The following is a 15970-nucleotide window of genomic DNA, read 5'->3' as shown; positions in this document are numbered from 1 at the left end:
TCAATTTAATCCATTTTAAATTCAGGCTGTAACAGAATGTGGAAAAAGTCAAGGGGTGTGAATACTTTCTGAAGGCACTGTATTCTCCCATTCCATAGTAACTTGCTCACTCATCCTATACCTGAGTTAGGCCCCTAGTATTGCACTAAAGGGAGAACAGGTGACCAGAGGTCTGGAAAATGTGAAGTGTTAGACCTAATTTATGCTGTAACGCTCATCAACGCTGCACATTCTGATGTATCATAATTTGCTGCTGCTGTGAGGATTCATTGCTGTGAATATCTGATCAAATGCATATGCACAGTTTTTCCCTGGACTGCATGGTCTGTAAATTTTACTTTCAGTCAGTATTATTGACTGGCTTGAATGTTGCTGCTAAAGTTGAAAGCTGTTTTACTGAAGTGAGAGGTGGGGTTGTTGCTTCCTATGAATGTCTACATTACAAGTATCTCATTCCACAACTTTGCATGTGGTAGTTTTCTCAAATGTTTGCTTTTAGTCATTTAGCAGACACTTATCCAGAGACTTACAGGAGCAATTAGGGTTAAGTGCCTTGCTCAAGAGCACATCAGATTTTAATCTGTTACTCGCCCAACGCTCTTAACTGCTAGGCTACCTGCCCTGTAATGTCTTACCAAGCCATCTTGTGACTTCACCTGACATGCCCAAAGATAAGTAAACACACGAGAGGAAAAGGAGGCTATTAAGTCTGTTCTGCTTATCATATCTCGGAAGTAATGTGATTTATTGCTTTTGCTGTTTGAGAACAAATGTCTTCACATTTCTAGCTCCAAAAGGCAACGTTTAATTGTTAGGTAACAAGTAATCAAGCCAAGTCTATATTTGGGTTGATCTTTGGCCAATGTCAGTCATCGGTAATCATGGGAAGACTGCTGCAACTGGTTTATCTAATCCACAACTCAGTTGCAACAGCACAACATTGGATAATACTGCACTGTGCATTTCTCAAGACCAACTGCATATGCTTGCAACTTGGTTTGGGCAATAAAAGTTCAAACTCAATACTAGGTTTCCGAAATGAGGAAGTCCAACCACAGCACTCAAGGTTTACTTGTTTTTATTAAGAGTTATATGGTACAGGTATCACAGCAGAGAGCGTAACAAGTGATCATATGGATAGTTATACTTTATGGTAAAAAGCATTTGCACAGCCCCCCCCAGATGAACTGAAAAACCAAGTCCTAGTATCAAACACTAGACCCATTCATCGAGCACCATAGACGGGTTGGCTGACGTCATGAAACTGATGCGCGCATCGATGTGTCTTGAAGCCTCACGTTATGACTGAACGGTCAGATAGCTAGCAACAAACATTGAGACTAAATATAGTTTACATGTTGTCAACAATCTAAACCAACCCCGTTTGCCCCATAGTTGCGCACCAGTTGGTTTTGATGCTAAACAACCAACCCGTCTATTGGGTTTCTCCTCTCCAACGCCGAGAGCCATGTAAACATTTTGAAGCATCTTTGTTCTAACCACTATGGAGAGACATCTAAAGAGGTATTATGCAGAAAGACATACACACCATTGGTTATCAATACATGTTATTTTGATAGGTACTCAAATGATTACGCAGTAGATGTTTGCTTCAATGGATTCAGCCAATCGAAAGTCATATCAATGGAATCTCTATATTGGGCACAACGTTTTCAGCTTGCATATTTTGTAACATGTAAACAATCAACTCTTGCACAGCAGTGAAGATCTCAACACACAGGTGATATATAGGAGGCAAGCCAACCCTGTTTTCACAATGTATCCGCTAAATACAATGAAGCGAACTTTAGGCACATAAACCAGAGCTCTATAGAGTTATGGTAGTGCGATAAGGGTCGATTTATTGGTAATTGTGAATAACTTTAGGTTTAGCGTGTAAGATCAGAAGAATACATATACAATTAAATAGAAATCAATGAAAATAATAGCTTTGCTTACATTACTTGATACTCTTATTTGAGTATGAGGGGTTAACTAAATACCCACAAGCCATAGTCACAGACTGATGGAATCCTGTGAAGACCACTACAATGACCTGCCACTCATATTAGTGATGTACATTTGAGAACCCTTTACCACATTCCATAAAAACAAGTATTTCCTAAAATATGGTTGATTAAAATATCTTCTTTCTGTCGCACCCAAACCTCCTACCTCACTCCCATCACCCCAAACCAAAGGAAAATAATTTGACATATTCATGTCAGCTGGTCCTTTCTCGAGACTAGTGATTTTCAATCACATTGAGGATTAGCTTTAGATCCAAGGCTAATCTTGCTAGCTTGACATGGCATTGAGAACTCTACTGTGATTATAGAAGGCAAATTCACAGAATTCCATCAGACCTAAATGCTCAGAACAATCAGATAATGGTCAACTGGCAGTAGCTCCACAAACCCCAGTCTACTTCAGACTGGGGGTGGGAGGCACATCTCCATGACAAGAAAGAAAGGAAAAGAAAAAAGCCCAGTCCCAGAAGAGAATTGTAGGGAAAGGCGAATCAAGACAGTGTGTGCGATGATCAGCTTTTAAGTGGCTCCACAATAGAATCCTCAAAGAAAATATTTTAAAAAACTACTGGATATACTTGTCACATCTGGAAAAGACAGGGAAAGGAAGTCTAATTAATTCAGGAAAAAATAATTAACAAAATGGACCAAAATAATCCCATGTTGGTGTTCAGAGAAATATGAATGACTATTTCAGCATTTCCCAAACTTGGTCCTGGTGACCCCAAGGGGTGCACCTTTTGGTTTTTGCCATAGCACTACAAAGCTGATTCAAATAATCAACTCATCATCAAGCATTGATTATTTGAGTCAGCTTTGTAGCGCTAGGGCAAAAACCAAAAGGTGCACCCCTTGGGGACTATTAAGATTCTTACCTGTATAGGGACCCTGTGTAGCCACTTCTCTTTGTCTCCACCAATTTTCATACAGGAAAATAGATCACATACTGTGGGAAGGGCATGTCGCTCCTGAAATCAGACCAAGGAACACAGTATGTCAGTGACCCAGCTTTTGCTTGAGGCTTAAATAGATTCAATGGTTGACAGATTACAAAACTAAGAATGCAAAGACTACTATACGCGAGTTTGTCCAATCAGTTCATGATCCATAACCTTACCTGAGCATTGGCCCTCTTGCGTAGAAGCCACTTGTCCTCCTCTGGTTCTGTGCTGGGTTGCTCCTTTGTACTCTCCTGACTCGGTGTGGCAGCAGTGCTAATGTGTGTCTTCTCAGGTAAAACCCAGCACTCTGGCTGCAGTGGTTTGCTTAAGGGGCTTTCTGACTTGGGGCCATTGAACTGGGAGCAGTGTTCCTCCATGCTGGCCTTCTCACCCTGGGAGGCTGGTGGAGACACCCAGGCTGAGAGGGATGACAGGACTGGGGATGTGGAGCCCATGGTCTTGCGAGGCTTGCTAGGGTAGAGCCAGGCCTCCAGGATGGCCTGAACCTTCTGTTCTTGGTTGTAGAGGGTGGACTGCTTGCTGGGGTTGTTCTTGTCCACAGAGACCCCGTTCTTGTCCCGACCCTCCTTCTTGAGGAGCCAGGCGCAGAGGGCTTCTTTGCCGCAGTTCTCGTCACACACACATTGAGAGTAGCTGGAGCAGGACTCGTTGGCTTTGCACGACTGCTGTACTGGAATGGCCTGCTGCAGCCAGATCTCCACAGGGCTGGGTGTGTTGGGGGTTTGGGGTGTGGTGGAGGCGGGGGTAGCAGCAGGGGTGATGGCTGCTGAGGCTGGGAGGGTCTTCAGGCACAAGAGTTTGCCCAGATTCTCAATCTCCACGGACTTGGTGCGGGTGGCACAGCACGAGCCGCAGTCGGATTTGGGCAGCCACTCGCTGGAGGAGAAGCCCTCCTGGAAAGGCTTGAAGACCTGCTTCCACCTGTCAGGGTCAGATGCCTGGCAGCTCTTGCTGGTGGTTTCCTTGGCAACGGTTGCCGGGGTGAGGAGCCAGTCGCTCAGGTCATCTGTATTGGCCCTCTCTTCCTCCTCCTCTCGGCCCACCTCTACCTCCAGAGCCATGTCTATCTCAAACTCATCGATTTTCTCGATGGAGAAGGTTGAGCTGCTGCTGGTACTACAGCTGGTTCTCTCTCTGATGGGAGTCTTCTCCTTTTGCAGCCACATCTCCAGATCCTTCAGCTGGCCCCAGGGCTTGTGGAAGTAAAAGGGGGCCATGGGGCAAGATGACTGGAGGACAGAGGAAAAATACAACTTTAGTCCAGATGCTAAAAACACACCATGTGATAGTCTGGGTGTAATCAGCCCTGCAACTCTAAATTTCAACACTATTTTGACTTATTAACTTCCAATGGAATCCAAGTGGTTTTCATGTGAAATTAGATATGGTAAATGTTAATTAAAAGTTCATCCTGCTTCTCTGAGCAGATTTGAGATAAACTAAAGAAGTTAATTTCCCACCATCTGGTCTCACCTGAACATCCCTGCGAGTGATCAACCAATCCTGTGGGTTCTTGCTTGACTGGTATCCAACTGGGGCTGTAGTCTCTGGACGGTTTCCAAGGAGCCAGTCGGCAAGAGGTGCAGACTCCACCCTCTACAAAAAAAAAATGAGTGGTCATGTCAGTAGTGTCCTTCTGTGTGTGTGGGGACTCCATGCATGCATACCAGAGGAGTCACCGCTTTACATGGAAAAGTGTTATCTGTGACATTATCAAGGTACAAACCTGTTTCTTAGCTGCGATTGGACAACCCTGCTGAAGCCATTGTCGCTCACTGGTATTTGAGCTTTGAGAGGCGATATTCAGCCCGGGGCCTCCTTCCATGTGCTGGGGAGGGGAAAGGGAAGTTATGAACATTATATCAATAGTGAAAGAACATGTGGGAGATGTCAGGGTATTATGTAAGAAGCAGTAACACATAACATGGATCGAGGAACTAGGCCACAAGGCAGTCAGTCATCTAGGACAGCATAACCAATACAATCACTATGTTATCTCAAACTCCAATCCCCAGCATATTGATAACATGCAATTTGTATACCTCCAAAGAACATCAGAATTATTTTCTAACACTCTTTCCTTGACTACTACTGATATATTAAATATAAATGCACATGTCAAAACCGTATTAAATATACCTTTAGTAAACATAAGCTATGTGTGCATTTCTGCTTGTAGCTCCCAGTGGGTCACGTACCTGGGTGGCAATGGTGCCAAAGGAGGTGATGGCCTGACGCAGGGAACGAGTGTCAGCCTGGAAGCTCATCTCAGGGGTTTCCTCAGGAGTCAGGTTCAGAGAAGATAACCTGAACACACAGAGAGGAGACATTTTAGTACTCCGCCCAAAATTCACCCAACACATCGTCATCCTCTACTAACGCATTCCAAGCTTCAGGTTCTAACCTGTGACTAAGTCTAACTGAAAATTATAGCGGTATTATGGAAGCAAATACAGAAAGGCTGAAATGATTGCTCAAGCGCCATGTCTTAATTGCGAATGCCGACTCCCAAACTACATTCAATCGAAGACAGAGGCCACTGTGCCGGCTCTTACTTTTCCATGCAGCTGGTGAGCTGGTTGGCCAGATCGTTGCTGTTGGAGTTTTCCAGCTGATGAATGAGAATGTCAAACTGGCCTCGGAGCTGTGGGCAAAAGAGAGAGGGAGAGAAAAGGAGAAGGTCAGACTGGGCACCATTAACACGAAGAGGTGGTCACTGAAGTAAGAGACAAAATAGAACTTGATCTTCAGAGGTTTCTGAGCAGACACTGTGCAGTACAGAGAATCTTGCAGTGAGTGTGCAGACACTGGGGTAATACTCACCCAGTGAAGCTGATATAGCTGTGCCTGCAGAGCCTCTCCCTTTAGCTGCTCCACAAGGTCAATCTGCTCCAGCAGCCACACCTCACGGGAACGCATAGACTCCAGGTGTCTGCTGATACAGGTGTGAAGCTGGGACTTCACCTGTAAACAAGAGAAATTAGCAAAACAGTTTAAAAAAATAAAAATATACACACACACACACACACACACTATACACACTGCTCAAAAAAATTAAGGGAACACTAAAATAACACATCCTAGATCTGAATGAACGAAATAATCTTATTAAATACTGGTGAATGTGCTGACAACAAAATCACACAAAAATTATCAATGGAAATCAAATGTATCAACCCATGGAGGTCTGGATTTGGAGTCACCCTCAAAATTAAAGTGGAAAACCACACTACAGGCTGATCCAACTGATGTAATGTCCTTAAAACAAGTCAAAATGAGGCTCAGTAGTGTGTGTGGCCTCCACGTGCCTGTATGACCTCCCTACAACGCCTGGGCATGCTCCTGATGAGGTGGCGGATGGTCTCCTGAGGGATCTCCTCCCAGACCTGGACTAAAGCATCCGCCAACTCCTGGACAGTCTGTGGTGCATGTGGCGTTGGTGGATGGAGCGAGACATGATGTCCCAGATGTGCTCAATTGGATTCAGGTCTGGGGAACGGGCGGGCCAGTCCATAGCATCAATGCCTTCCTCTTGCAGGAACTGCTGACACACTCCAGCCACATGAGGTCTAGCATTGTCTTGCATTAGGAGGAACCCAGGGCCAACCACACCAGCATATGGTCTCACAAGGGGTCTGAGGATCTCATCACCTAATGGCAGTCAGGCTACCTCTGGCGAGCACATGGAGGGCTGTGCGGCCCCCCAAAGAAATGCCACCCCACACCATGACTGACCCACCGCCAAACCGGTCATGATGGAGGATGTTGCAGGCAGCAGAACGTTCTCCACGGCGTCTCCAGACTCTGTCACATGCTCAGTGTGAACCTGCTTTCATCTGTGAAGAGCACAGGGCGCCACGTCTCCTGATGTACTGGCCTGTCTCCTGGTAGCGCCTCTATGCTCTGGACACTACGCTGACAGACAGAGCAAACCTTCTTGCCACAGCTCGCATTGATGTGCAATCCTGGATGAGCTGCACTACCTGAGCCACTTGTGTGGGTTGTAGACGCCATCTCATGCTACCACTAGAGTGAAAGCACCGCCAGCATTCAAAAGTGACCAAAACATCAGCCAGGAAGCATAGGAACTGAGAAGTGGTCTGTGGTCACCACCTGCAAAACCAGTCCTTTATTGGGGGTGTCTTGCTAATTGCCTATAATTTCCACCTGTTGTCTATTCCATTTGCACAACAGCATGTGACATTTATTGTCAATCAGTGTTGCTTCCTAAGTGGACAGTTTGATTTCACAGAAGTGTGATTGATTTGGAGTTACATTGTGTTGTTTAAGTGTTCCCTTTATTTTTTTGAGCAGTAATATATATATACACATATACACACACACACACACAACACCGTTCAAAAGTTTGGGGTCACTTAGAAATGTCCTTGTTTTCCATGAAAACATACATGAAATGAGTTTGAATAGGAAATATAGCAAAATGCATAGGAAATGTAGTCATTGACAAGGTTAGAAACAATGATTTTTAATAGAAATAATAATTGTGTACTTCAAACTTTGCTTTCGTCAAAGAATCCTCCATTTGCAGCAATTACAGCCTTGCAGACCTTTGGCATTCTAATTTGTTGAGGTAATCTGAAGAGATTTCACCCCATGCTTCCTGAAGCACCTCCCACAAGTTGGATTGGCTTGATGGGCACTTCTTACGTACCATACGGTCAAGCTGCTCCCACAACAGCTCAATAGGGTTGAGATCCGGTGACTGTGCTGGCCACTCCATTATAGACAGAATACCAGCTGACTGCTTCTTCCCTAAATAGTTATTGCATAGTTTGGAGCTGTGCTTTGGGTCATTGTCCTGTTGTAGGAGGAAATTGGCGCCAATCAAGCGCCGTCCACAGGGTATGGCATGGCAAAATGGAGTGATAGCCTTCCTTCTTCAAGATCCCTTTTACCCTGTACAAATCTCCTACTTTACCACCTCCAAAGCACCCCCAGACCTCAACATTGCCTCCACCATGCTTGACAGATGGCATCAAGCACACCTCCAGCATCTTTTCATTTGGTCTGCGTCTCACAAATGTTCTTCTTTGTGATCCGAACACCTCAAACTTCGATTTGTCTGTCCATAACACTTTTTTCCAATCTTCCTCTGTCCAGTGTGTGTTATTTTGCTCATCTTAATCTTTTATTTTTATTGGCCAGTCTGAGATATGGCTTTTTCTTTGCAACTCTACCTAGAAGGTCAGCAACCCGGAGTCGCCTCTTCACTGTTGACGTTGAGACTGGTGTTTTGCGGGTACTATTTAATGAAGCTGCCAGTTGAGGACCTGTGAGGCATCTGTTTCTCAAACTAGACACTAATGTATTTGTCCTCTTGCTCAGTTGTGCACCGGGGCATCCCACTCCTCTTTCTATTCTGGTTAGAGACAGTTTGCGCTGTTCTGTGAAGGGAGTTTTATTGCTTCTTTAAATCAGCACAACAGTTTTCAGCTGCGCTAACATAATTGCAAAAGGGTTTTCTAATGATCAATTAGCCTTTTAAAATGATAAACTTGGATTAGCTAACAACGTGCCATTGGAACACAGGACTGATGGTTGCTGATAATGGGCCTCTGTACGCCTATGTAGATATTCCATTACAAATCAGCCATTTCCAGCTACAATAGCCATTTACAACATTAACAATGTCTACACTGTATTTCTGATCAATTTGATGTTATTTTTAAAAAATGCTTTTCTTTCGAAAACAAGGACATTTCTAAGTGACCCCAAACTTTTGAACGGTAGTGTATGTATTAGATAGATAGATACGAGAATACGTACACACACAAATACAAACACTGCTGTCAAGTCACGGCCCTGAGATGTCTCTCTGATACGGAGCACTCAGGGGCTGAGCAGGTTCTTTAATCTCCTGCTGCTGACGCTAAGCAAGGTCAGACACACAGACAAGACAGCGCAATGACCTACACACCCATCTGCAATCTGCTCCTAGCATAAGGGCAAAGAAGAAGGGCAATAACATAAGGTTTTACCTATTCCTCTGCTGGTTAGTCAGAAAAAGGCTGGATGATTCTCTAAGACGCAATGAGAAGTGAGCTGCTGCAGTAGTGGATACTCTGCTGTCGGAGTCCTCGCAGACTGCAATGACCAGCCTCTCCCCCTGCTGCTGCCTTATAAAGGCAGGTCTGGGGAACTCTATCCCGTAGTCATGTTTCAATTATTGGTCTCTCCGGTTCCCCTTCTCACCCTCATAACAAGAGCCACATACTAATCATTAACTGTGGTCACGACAGGAGGACAAAGACCCATTTTAACAACACATCTCTAACATGTCAGGGCTTAGCGTGTCTGCCACAGTTATGACATACAATAATGCCATGGATCAGTTTGTGGAAAACTAATGATTACCCTGCCAGGTGTGCTAGGCTTCCCAGCACATCAAAACATACACACCCAAAGCCATCTGCCTTCCTGAGGCCTGGGGTGACTAACCATGGTGCTTGTCCTAAATCCATGAAAAGCACTGTGTTTACAGCATAGTGCCCATTGTATGTCCTGACATAACCGGGGCATGAAGACTGACCCCGTGGGAGTTCCTACTGAGCCACTAGAACTGTGTCATCCCTGGGTGGGGCCAAGGGCTGTAAGAGGGTCTTCTGATGGCTGACTCACCTCTCTGGAGTTATCCTTGAGCTGGGCCTCAGCCCTCGTCACCCCACTGATGGCCTCCTCCAGCTGACAGCGAGCCTGCACACACTGCCTGAGGGTGGCCTTCTCGTGCTCCTCCATGGTAAACATTCTGCAGAGGCACAGTTGTTATAGGGTTGGACTTTGATATATAGTATGTTACTTTTTGACAGAACAGCATTTATTTGTGTTTTCTTTCCAAAGACTTAAATCCTCCCTTGGTTTAGTGAACCACTGTCTGCCGAATAGGGGGTGCTCTCGAACAATCAACAAAGTTTATTGGCTATGCACTAATAAAGCAAGTGCTTCCCCTAGTCTAAATATTGCGTGAGTATGTAAATATTTTACTGTCAGCACTGAGAGGTTACATTTCTGTTCCCTTTTGCTGTGAAACCACCACATACATTTTACATTTACATTTTAGTCATTTAGCAGACACTCTTATCCAGAGCGACTTACAGTTAGTGAATACATATATTATTTTTTTTTCCTGCTTTCTCTACTTTTTCACTTCTGCTTTACATCTCTTAACAGGAACATAGAGCATTTGGGGAAAATTAAGTATCAGACTACCATTACAGTAGACTAATTGTCATTGTGACCACCAACAGGTTCAAGATCAGGGTCCAGGCTCCACAGGGAGAGCCTACTGTACTTCAAAATCTACTGAGTGCTGTATACCGTTAATCAGTAGCATGTGTGGAGACATATATATTTTTTTTAATTGTCATTTAGCAGACGCTCTTATCCAGAGCGACTTACTGGAGCAATTAGGGTTAAGTACCTTGCTCAAGGACACATCGACAGATTTTTCACCTAGTCAGCTCGGGGATTAGAACCAGCGACCTTTCGGTTACTGGCACAACGCTCTTAACCACTAAGCATTAACAAAAATTGTTCATTTTAGCAAGGGAATTAAGTTGGAAGGAATGTTTAGGCTAGGCTATTAGTTCTGAATTGGTCTCATGGCTTCTTGTTGACTCGGCCCAACACTAGCTTTGAGGTATCTCACATAATATCCCTCACTCACTGTCATTATTGAGCCCACAACAATACCGCATCCTAAAACTTTTACTCAATCACTACCTGTCTTTTTGGGCATAGTTGTCCATTTGTAGTTAGTGTACTAATTATTATAATTATGTTATCCCCCCCCCTGAACCATGCATTCGCTCGGAACAAAAATCGGCCCGCGAGTGAATCGAGATGCCTACCTCTGGCCTTGACTTTAATCGGCTAATATATAGCATGTAACCAGTCCCTTGCAACAAAGTAACTGATACAAATGGACGCTTTAAAGATGTATTTTGTTAGAGTAAAAGTATGTCCTCTCCAGGCAGCTGGTTTTTACTCTTTCTTTGATCATTATAGGACGACAAATGTCAAGGTGTTTCTCATCTTAAAACAGCACCGTCTTCCACAATTAACCGGTTGGTCAATACATTTATTCCGGTTTAAATGTAATGCAACGTTAACTCGTGAAAAAATGAAGGAGCTTGTCTCTACGAGGCTCGAATCGTCGATGCTGGCTATGTAAGATGGCAGCAAACATGGCGTATTCTTGAAAATCAGCCGTACAAAGCCACCCACAAACTCCAAGGTTATAGCTACCTTATGTTGCTGTATGTCTGGTGATATCTCTCCGTTTAAATCCTCTGATGTAGCTCCCTTGTTTCAAACTAAATAGACCAGTTTAATTGTTTGCTTTCATGAGCCATTTATCAAGCCACGAACCAAGGCTGATTGCTACGTCATAGGCTGTTTCTGTCAGATGTGTGCAGAGCAACCCTTTATTCTATTTCTATGAAGCAACCACCATCAGTTTCGCATTCCGCACGTACACCACCACTAGTAGGAAGAGAAGGGCCCTTCAAAGGGGGTTCAAGACAGACAATCGAATCCTTTTCAGCTTTTGTCACACACAACCAAAGAAATGCACAGGCTCAAGGCGCGATGAACACACTAATGATTTTCCATGTGGGCAATAGACTTCAAGTTAACAATGCCAGTACTAGCCACCACTAGAAAGGTGAAGAGTTCCACACTCACCATGTCATATGATTGGAAAATTGCACAAATATAACAGTAGCTGCTTCTTTCCCCATTGTGAACCATTATTCAGTATTTTATAGTGATACGTTGGCTGCTCCAAAATGAGTACTTGTGTTAATGTATCACGTTGCAAATGTTTTGGGCAATCAGTAAATTGTGTGTGTGTTGAAAGCTAACTTACACAATCATGTGTTGACAATCCCTACCCTAACCCATTTTACATTTCAACGGGTAACTGTTTCTTAATCCTGATCCTGGGGACTCGAAGGGGTGCACATTTTAATTTTTGCGTTAGCACTACACATCCAATTCCACTAATCAACTCATTAATCATTTGATTGGTGGAATCAGGTGTCTGGTGTTAGGGCAAAAATAAAAAATATGCACCCCCAGGGACTAGGCTTAAGAAACACTGGGTGGGGATCCCAGATAGCAAGGACCATCCGATAGTGTTTCGGTTAACACCGACCACTATCGATTATTACCAGCATGTTATCTATAGCTAGCTAGTATAATTAAACAAATGCAGTTTCTTGGCTGTTTCATACCGCTTGCCTGCTCAATGAAGTCGGAAGATGTTTAGCTACTCGCTAGCATTAGCGTAATAGCTACCTTAGCTAATTTTCGTGCGCTAACGTCGTTAGCTAGAACAGCTAACAGAGCTAGAAAGCTGCCGTTGTTTCAGAACTTAGTAGCTAAATGTTCACATGCCACCGGCCGCACCTACCCTTTCTCCTTGTATTGCACTCTTGACTTAGACATCGACGTAGCTAACTAATTGGTTTTAGAATATAATTAACCCCGGCAAAAGTCAACTGCTCCTCTTTTCTTCAGGAAAAACCCAATGAAGTATATAAACCCTGGATTGCAAATGTTTTGGCCATTGAGATGCTTTGAAGCCACCGGTCGGCCATATTGACACTTTCTAGTAGAAGCATCCTCCATAGGAATGAATCGAATTCTACAGTTTTTCAAATAAATGTTAAGGATGTTAAATAAATTAAATCTAAGTATTTTGTTGTAGTGGGGACAGTAATATCACCCCCCAAAAAAAAATAATAAATAAACCGAAGGAAAATGTTTTCTATTTTTATGTTTAGCTCACAATATAGTGTTAAAGTTTGCCTTACGTGGTATAAGAATAAAACGTGTCAAAAACGAATGTAGACATTAATAAATACCTTTCTATAGGTTCCAAAATAATAATACAAATACAATCGAGGTGTGCCAAGATGGCTGCGCTGTTGCTTCAATACAGCGTCAGTCATCCAGGGTTTATGCATATCATCGGTAAAACCAGAGAGAAAGAGGCGAAGCGAGAGGATTTACTCCACCCACAATATTTTTATATGTAGATCTATGAGTTGTGCGTTTCCGACAGACTAGACGCTGTTTTGCTTCCTTTCTCAAATCGGATTGCGAATTAGACATTTAAATATCTTAATAGCCTCACACCTGTAGGTGCAGGCCGGTGGAATAGAGAAACAACAACAGCTTCTTTGCTATTTCGCGCTGCCTGTCATTTGAGGCCAACATTGTTACAAGCGAAAATGTGGTTACACCCAACTCAGCCAGCTCACAGAGAATTGTCCTCAGCATACCACCTGCATTATAGGACGACATGCTTCAGTCTACCTCCCCACATTCCTCACTCTTCCCCTCTGGGTGTTTCCCCAGTAACAATAACCAAACCTCAGCCTTGTCAACAGAACTCCATCCCTCCTTTCAATCCGCAGATACCTTCAGAATTCTGGAGGGAAAAAAACATGCCCTCTCCGTTCCTCCACTCACGTTGCCACTCCTGGGTCAACCCCTCTGCTATGATGCTCCTACGTTCCACCCCCCATAACAGGACCACCATATCTACCTCCCTCTTCAGAGCTGCCTTATCTGGTGCCTCATTTCCCCCTACTTAAAATGCCATCAACAGCTCTATCAGGTTTGGACATGCCTTTGACTTCCCTTCTCTCAGCGCAACCAGGCTAGCGGCAGAGTCTGAACACAAAATTACCCTTTTATGCCCCACTTCTTCCACCCATCCCAATGCCCACACTAGTGCTAGTATTTCAGCAAAGACTGAAGCTCCATCAGACAGCCGCATCCCAAACTCTGCTGGGTCCCTTGACCCATCTGTGAAGATCCTCAAGTAGAGACCCCATGCCGGCAGCAGATGGGCCTCAACCACCACAGAAGGCGCTCCGCACTGTTCGCAGTCCTCAGCCCTTATTTCAAAATAAGAGTCCCTCGCTTTGTCTTGCCAAAATAAAAACTCCAGCAATTTCCTATTTTCAAAATAATTCTAAAAACTGATCAGAGTTGTGGTGGTAAAAGGACTGCATCTTGCTGTAACTGTTGGTTTGAGTTAGGGCTATCATGGTGGTGTCCATTAAAACACAGATGGTGGTTTGCAGTTTAAACGGCTGTTGCCGGGTTTATTACTTTACAGTTGAATTAAAGATAATGGTGACAACAAGATTGAAGGATGGAATGATTAACTAGGAAACAAAAAAACATACATGGTAGTGATTTCATATAAACCATATGCAGATAAACAAATATACTCATGAATCTCAATAACATTAAAATAATTTTAAGGTGAAGAAACTTAGGCAATAGGTTTAAACATAAGTAAAATAAATGCATAAAGCAAACATAAACAGTAACTATTCTAAATCAAATTATAATATAAATTAAGAAATAAGAACAAACGTACTTGGTCATAAACACATTCAAAATACACAAAGGAAAGGGTTACAAGCGAAAAGGTGTCTTGTAACAAAACACTTACAAACTGAAATGGTAAGATCTGCCTCACCAATTAGTGACAGGTCTGGGTATTTAAAGGTGGTGAAGGAGCTGGAGTCCTGTCTCTGTTGGAGGGGGATTGGACTGTTGGTCAGGGTAGGGGCAATTCGACCACAATAATAAACTACCACAGTATGAGTCATAATACCCATAAAACCTAGCTGTCAAACAGGGAAATGGTTCCAATCGTTTTTCCACCATTCATTTGTCCCACGGAGGATTTTATAAACACTTAAAATAAGGGCTGTGTTTCGTGTAGGCTTAGCCTGGCGTAACATTTTGATAACCATGTAAATCTCTCTAGGACAAGGTGACTTTTATCAATATATTTGCCTGTATTTAATCCCCCAAAATGAAATGCTAATTAGCTGCTAATGTGGCTATCATAAAGAACTTACAAATGCCATGATGATCTGGACGCGACTGCCAAATCGAGGCAAAGGTAAGAATCTGGATTAACCATCTAAATGTTAACTAAATGTAGTAATGAATAAATTGGCTACATTTCTTTAAATTGACAATTTGGTGTACTGTCTTGTGCAAATTTTACATTGACAATACCGATTAGCAAAGGTGTCAGCTAGATATGACGTGCAGGAGTTTGCAGGGATTTGTAGTTTTGCATGATGTCTACTTTGATGCTAATTAGCATTTTCAAATCTGAGAGAAAATAGAGCCACATATATTGATGTCACCTTGTCCGAGAGAGATTTACATGGTTATCAAAACATTACGCCAGTCTAAGCCTACACGAAACACAGCCCTCATTTGAAGTGTTTATAAAATCCTTTGTGGGACAAATGAATGGTGGAAAAACTATTGGAACCATTTCCCTGTTTGACAGCTAGGTTTTATGGGTATTATCATGACACCTCCACTGTGGGGCTCTATAGCGCCTTTTCTTTATGCCAAAATTGAATTCTGTCATTTTCCGATTTCAAAATAAGTGTTGATTAGTCATGCCAAAATAAGTCCTGCATTTCCAATTTTTAAATAAGTCTCACGATTTGTCATGTTTTTTTAAAATGTATATTTGATTTAATTTCAATAGTAATATAAAACCCCAGGGGGAATGTCATAAAATTGTCAAGGCACAGGTATACATTAAACACAATGTAATGCTATGAACCCACCCCTTTGTTAGTGTTATCCCAACTCATGTTAGGTTGCCTCAGACCAGTAAAGGATGCATCTACGTCTGCATCTGTCATATTGCTGACTACCTTTAAAAGTGACATTGTCTGAAATAAAGTCCAGAAAGTTAATTCCAGTCTCAGCCATTACGTCATATGATTTCCTTTTCAGTAATATTATATAGAGAGAAAACCCTGCAGAGTACATAACCTATGTGGGAACTGGCACCTACACCAAAATCAAAGAAGAAAATATATCAATACAATTGTAATGATTGTTATTTTGACCATTGCAACTGTCAACACATGAAAAAATAACACAATGTAGCACACA

At 43.0% G+C, this 15970-nt stretch overlaps 1 protein-coding gene across 4 annotated transcripts; it reads right to left on the bottom strand.

The window, feature by feature from the left end:
* Nucleotides 1-1061: 1061 nt before the first annotated feature.
* On the bottom strand, nt 1062-12902 carry LOC121569526 (nuclear receptor coactivator 4-like). 4 transcript variants are annotated; one of them, XM_045221642.1, is made up of 10 exons: nt 12880-12902; nt 9632-9758; nt 5816-5956; nt 5548-5636; nt 5191-5299; nt 4719-4820; nt 4466-4588; nt 3148-4221; nt 2906-2998; nt 1062-2617 (listed from the first exon to the last, which is right to left on the bottom strand). In XM_045221642.1, the coding sequence occupies exons 2-10, from the start codon at nt 9755-9757 to the stop codon at nt 2612-2614; spliced, it is 1863 nt and encodes a 620-aa protein (XP_045077577.1). In that variant the 5' UTR covers nt 9758; nt 12880-12902; the 3' UTR covers nt 1062-2611. The 4 variants fall into 4 exon arrangements, with proteins under 4 accessions (XP_045077577.1, XP_041736492.1, XP_045077575.1 ...); XM_041880558.2 differs by lacking the exon at nt 12880-12902 and adding an exon at nt 12426-12613; XM_045221640.1 differs by lacking the exon at nt 12880-12902 and adding an exon at nt 11258-11522.
* Nucleotides 12903-15970: the final 3068 nt, after the last annotated feature.

The sequence above is a fragment of the Coregonus clupeaformis genome, chromosome 1, assembly GCF_020615455.1.
Source record: "Coregonus clupeaformis isolate EN_2021a chromosome 1, ASM2061545v1, whole genome shotgun sequence".
Taxonomy (NCBI): Eukaryota; Metazoa; Chordata; class Actinopteri; order Salmoniformes; family Salmonidae; genus Coregonus; species Coregonus clupeaformis.
This window is presented reverse-complemented; position numbering and strand designations above follow the sequence as displayed.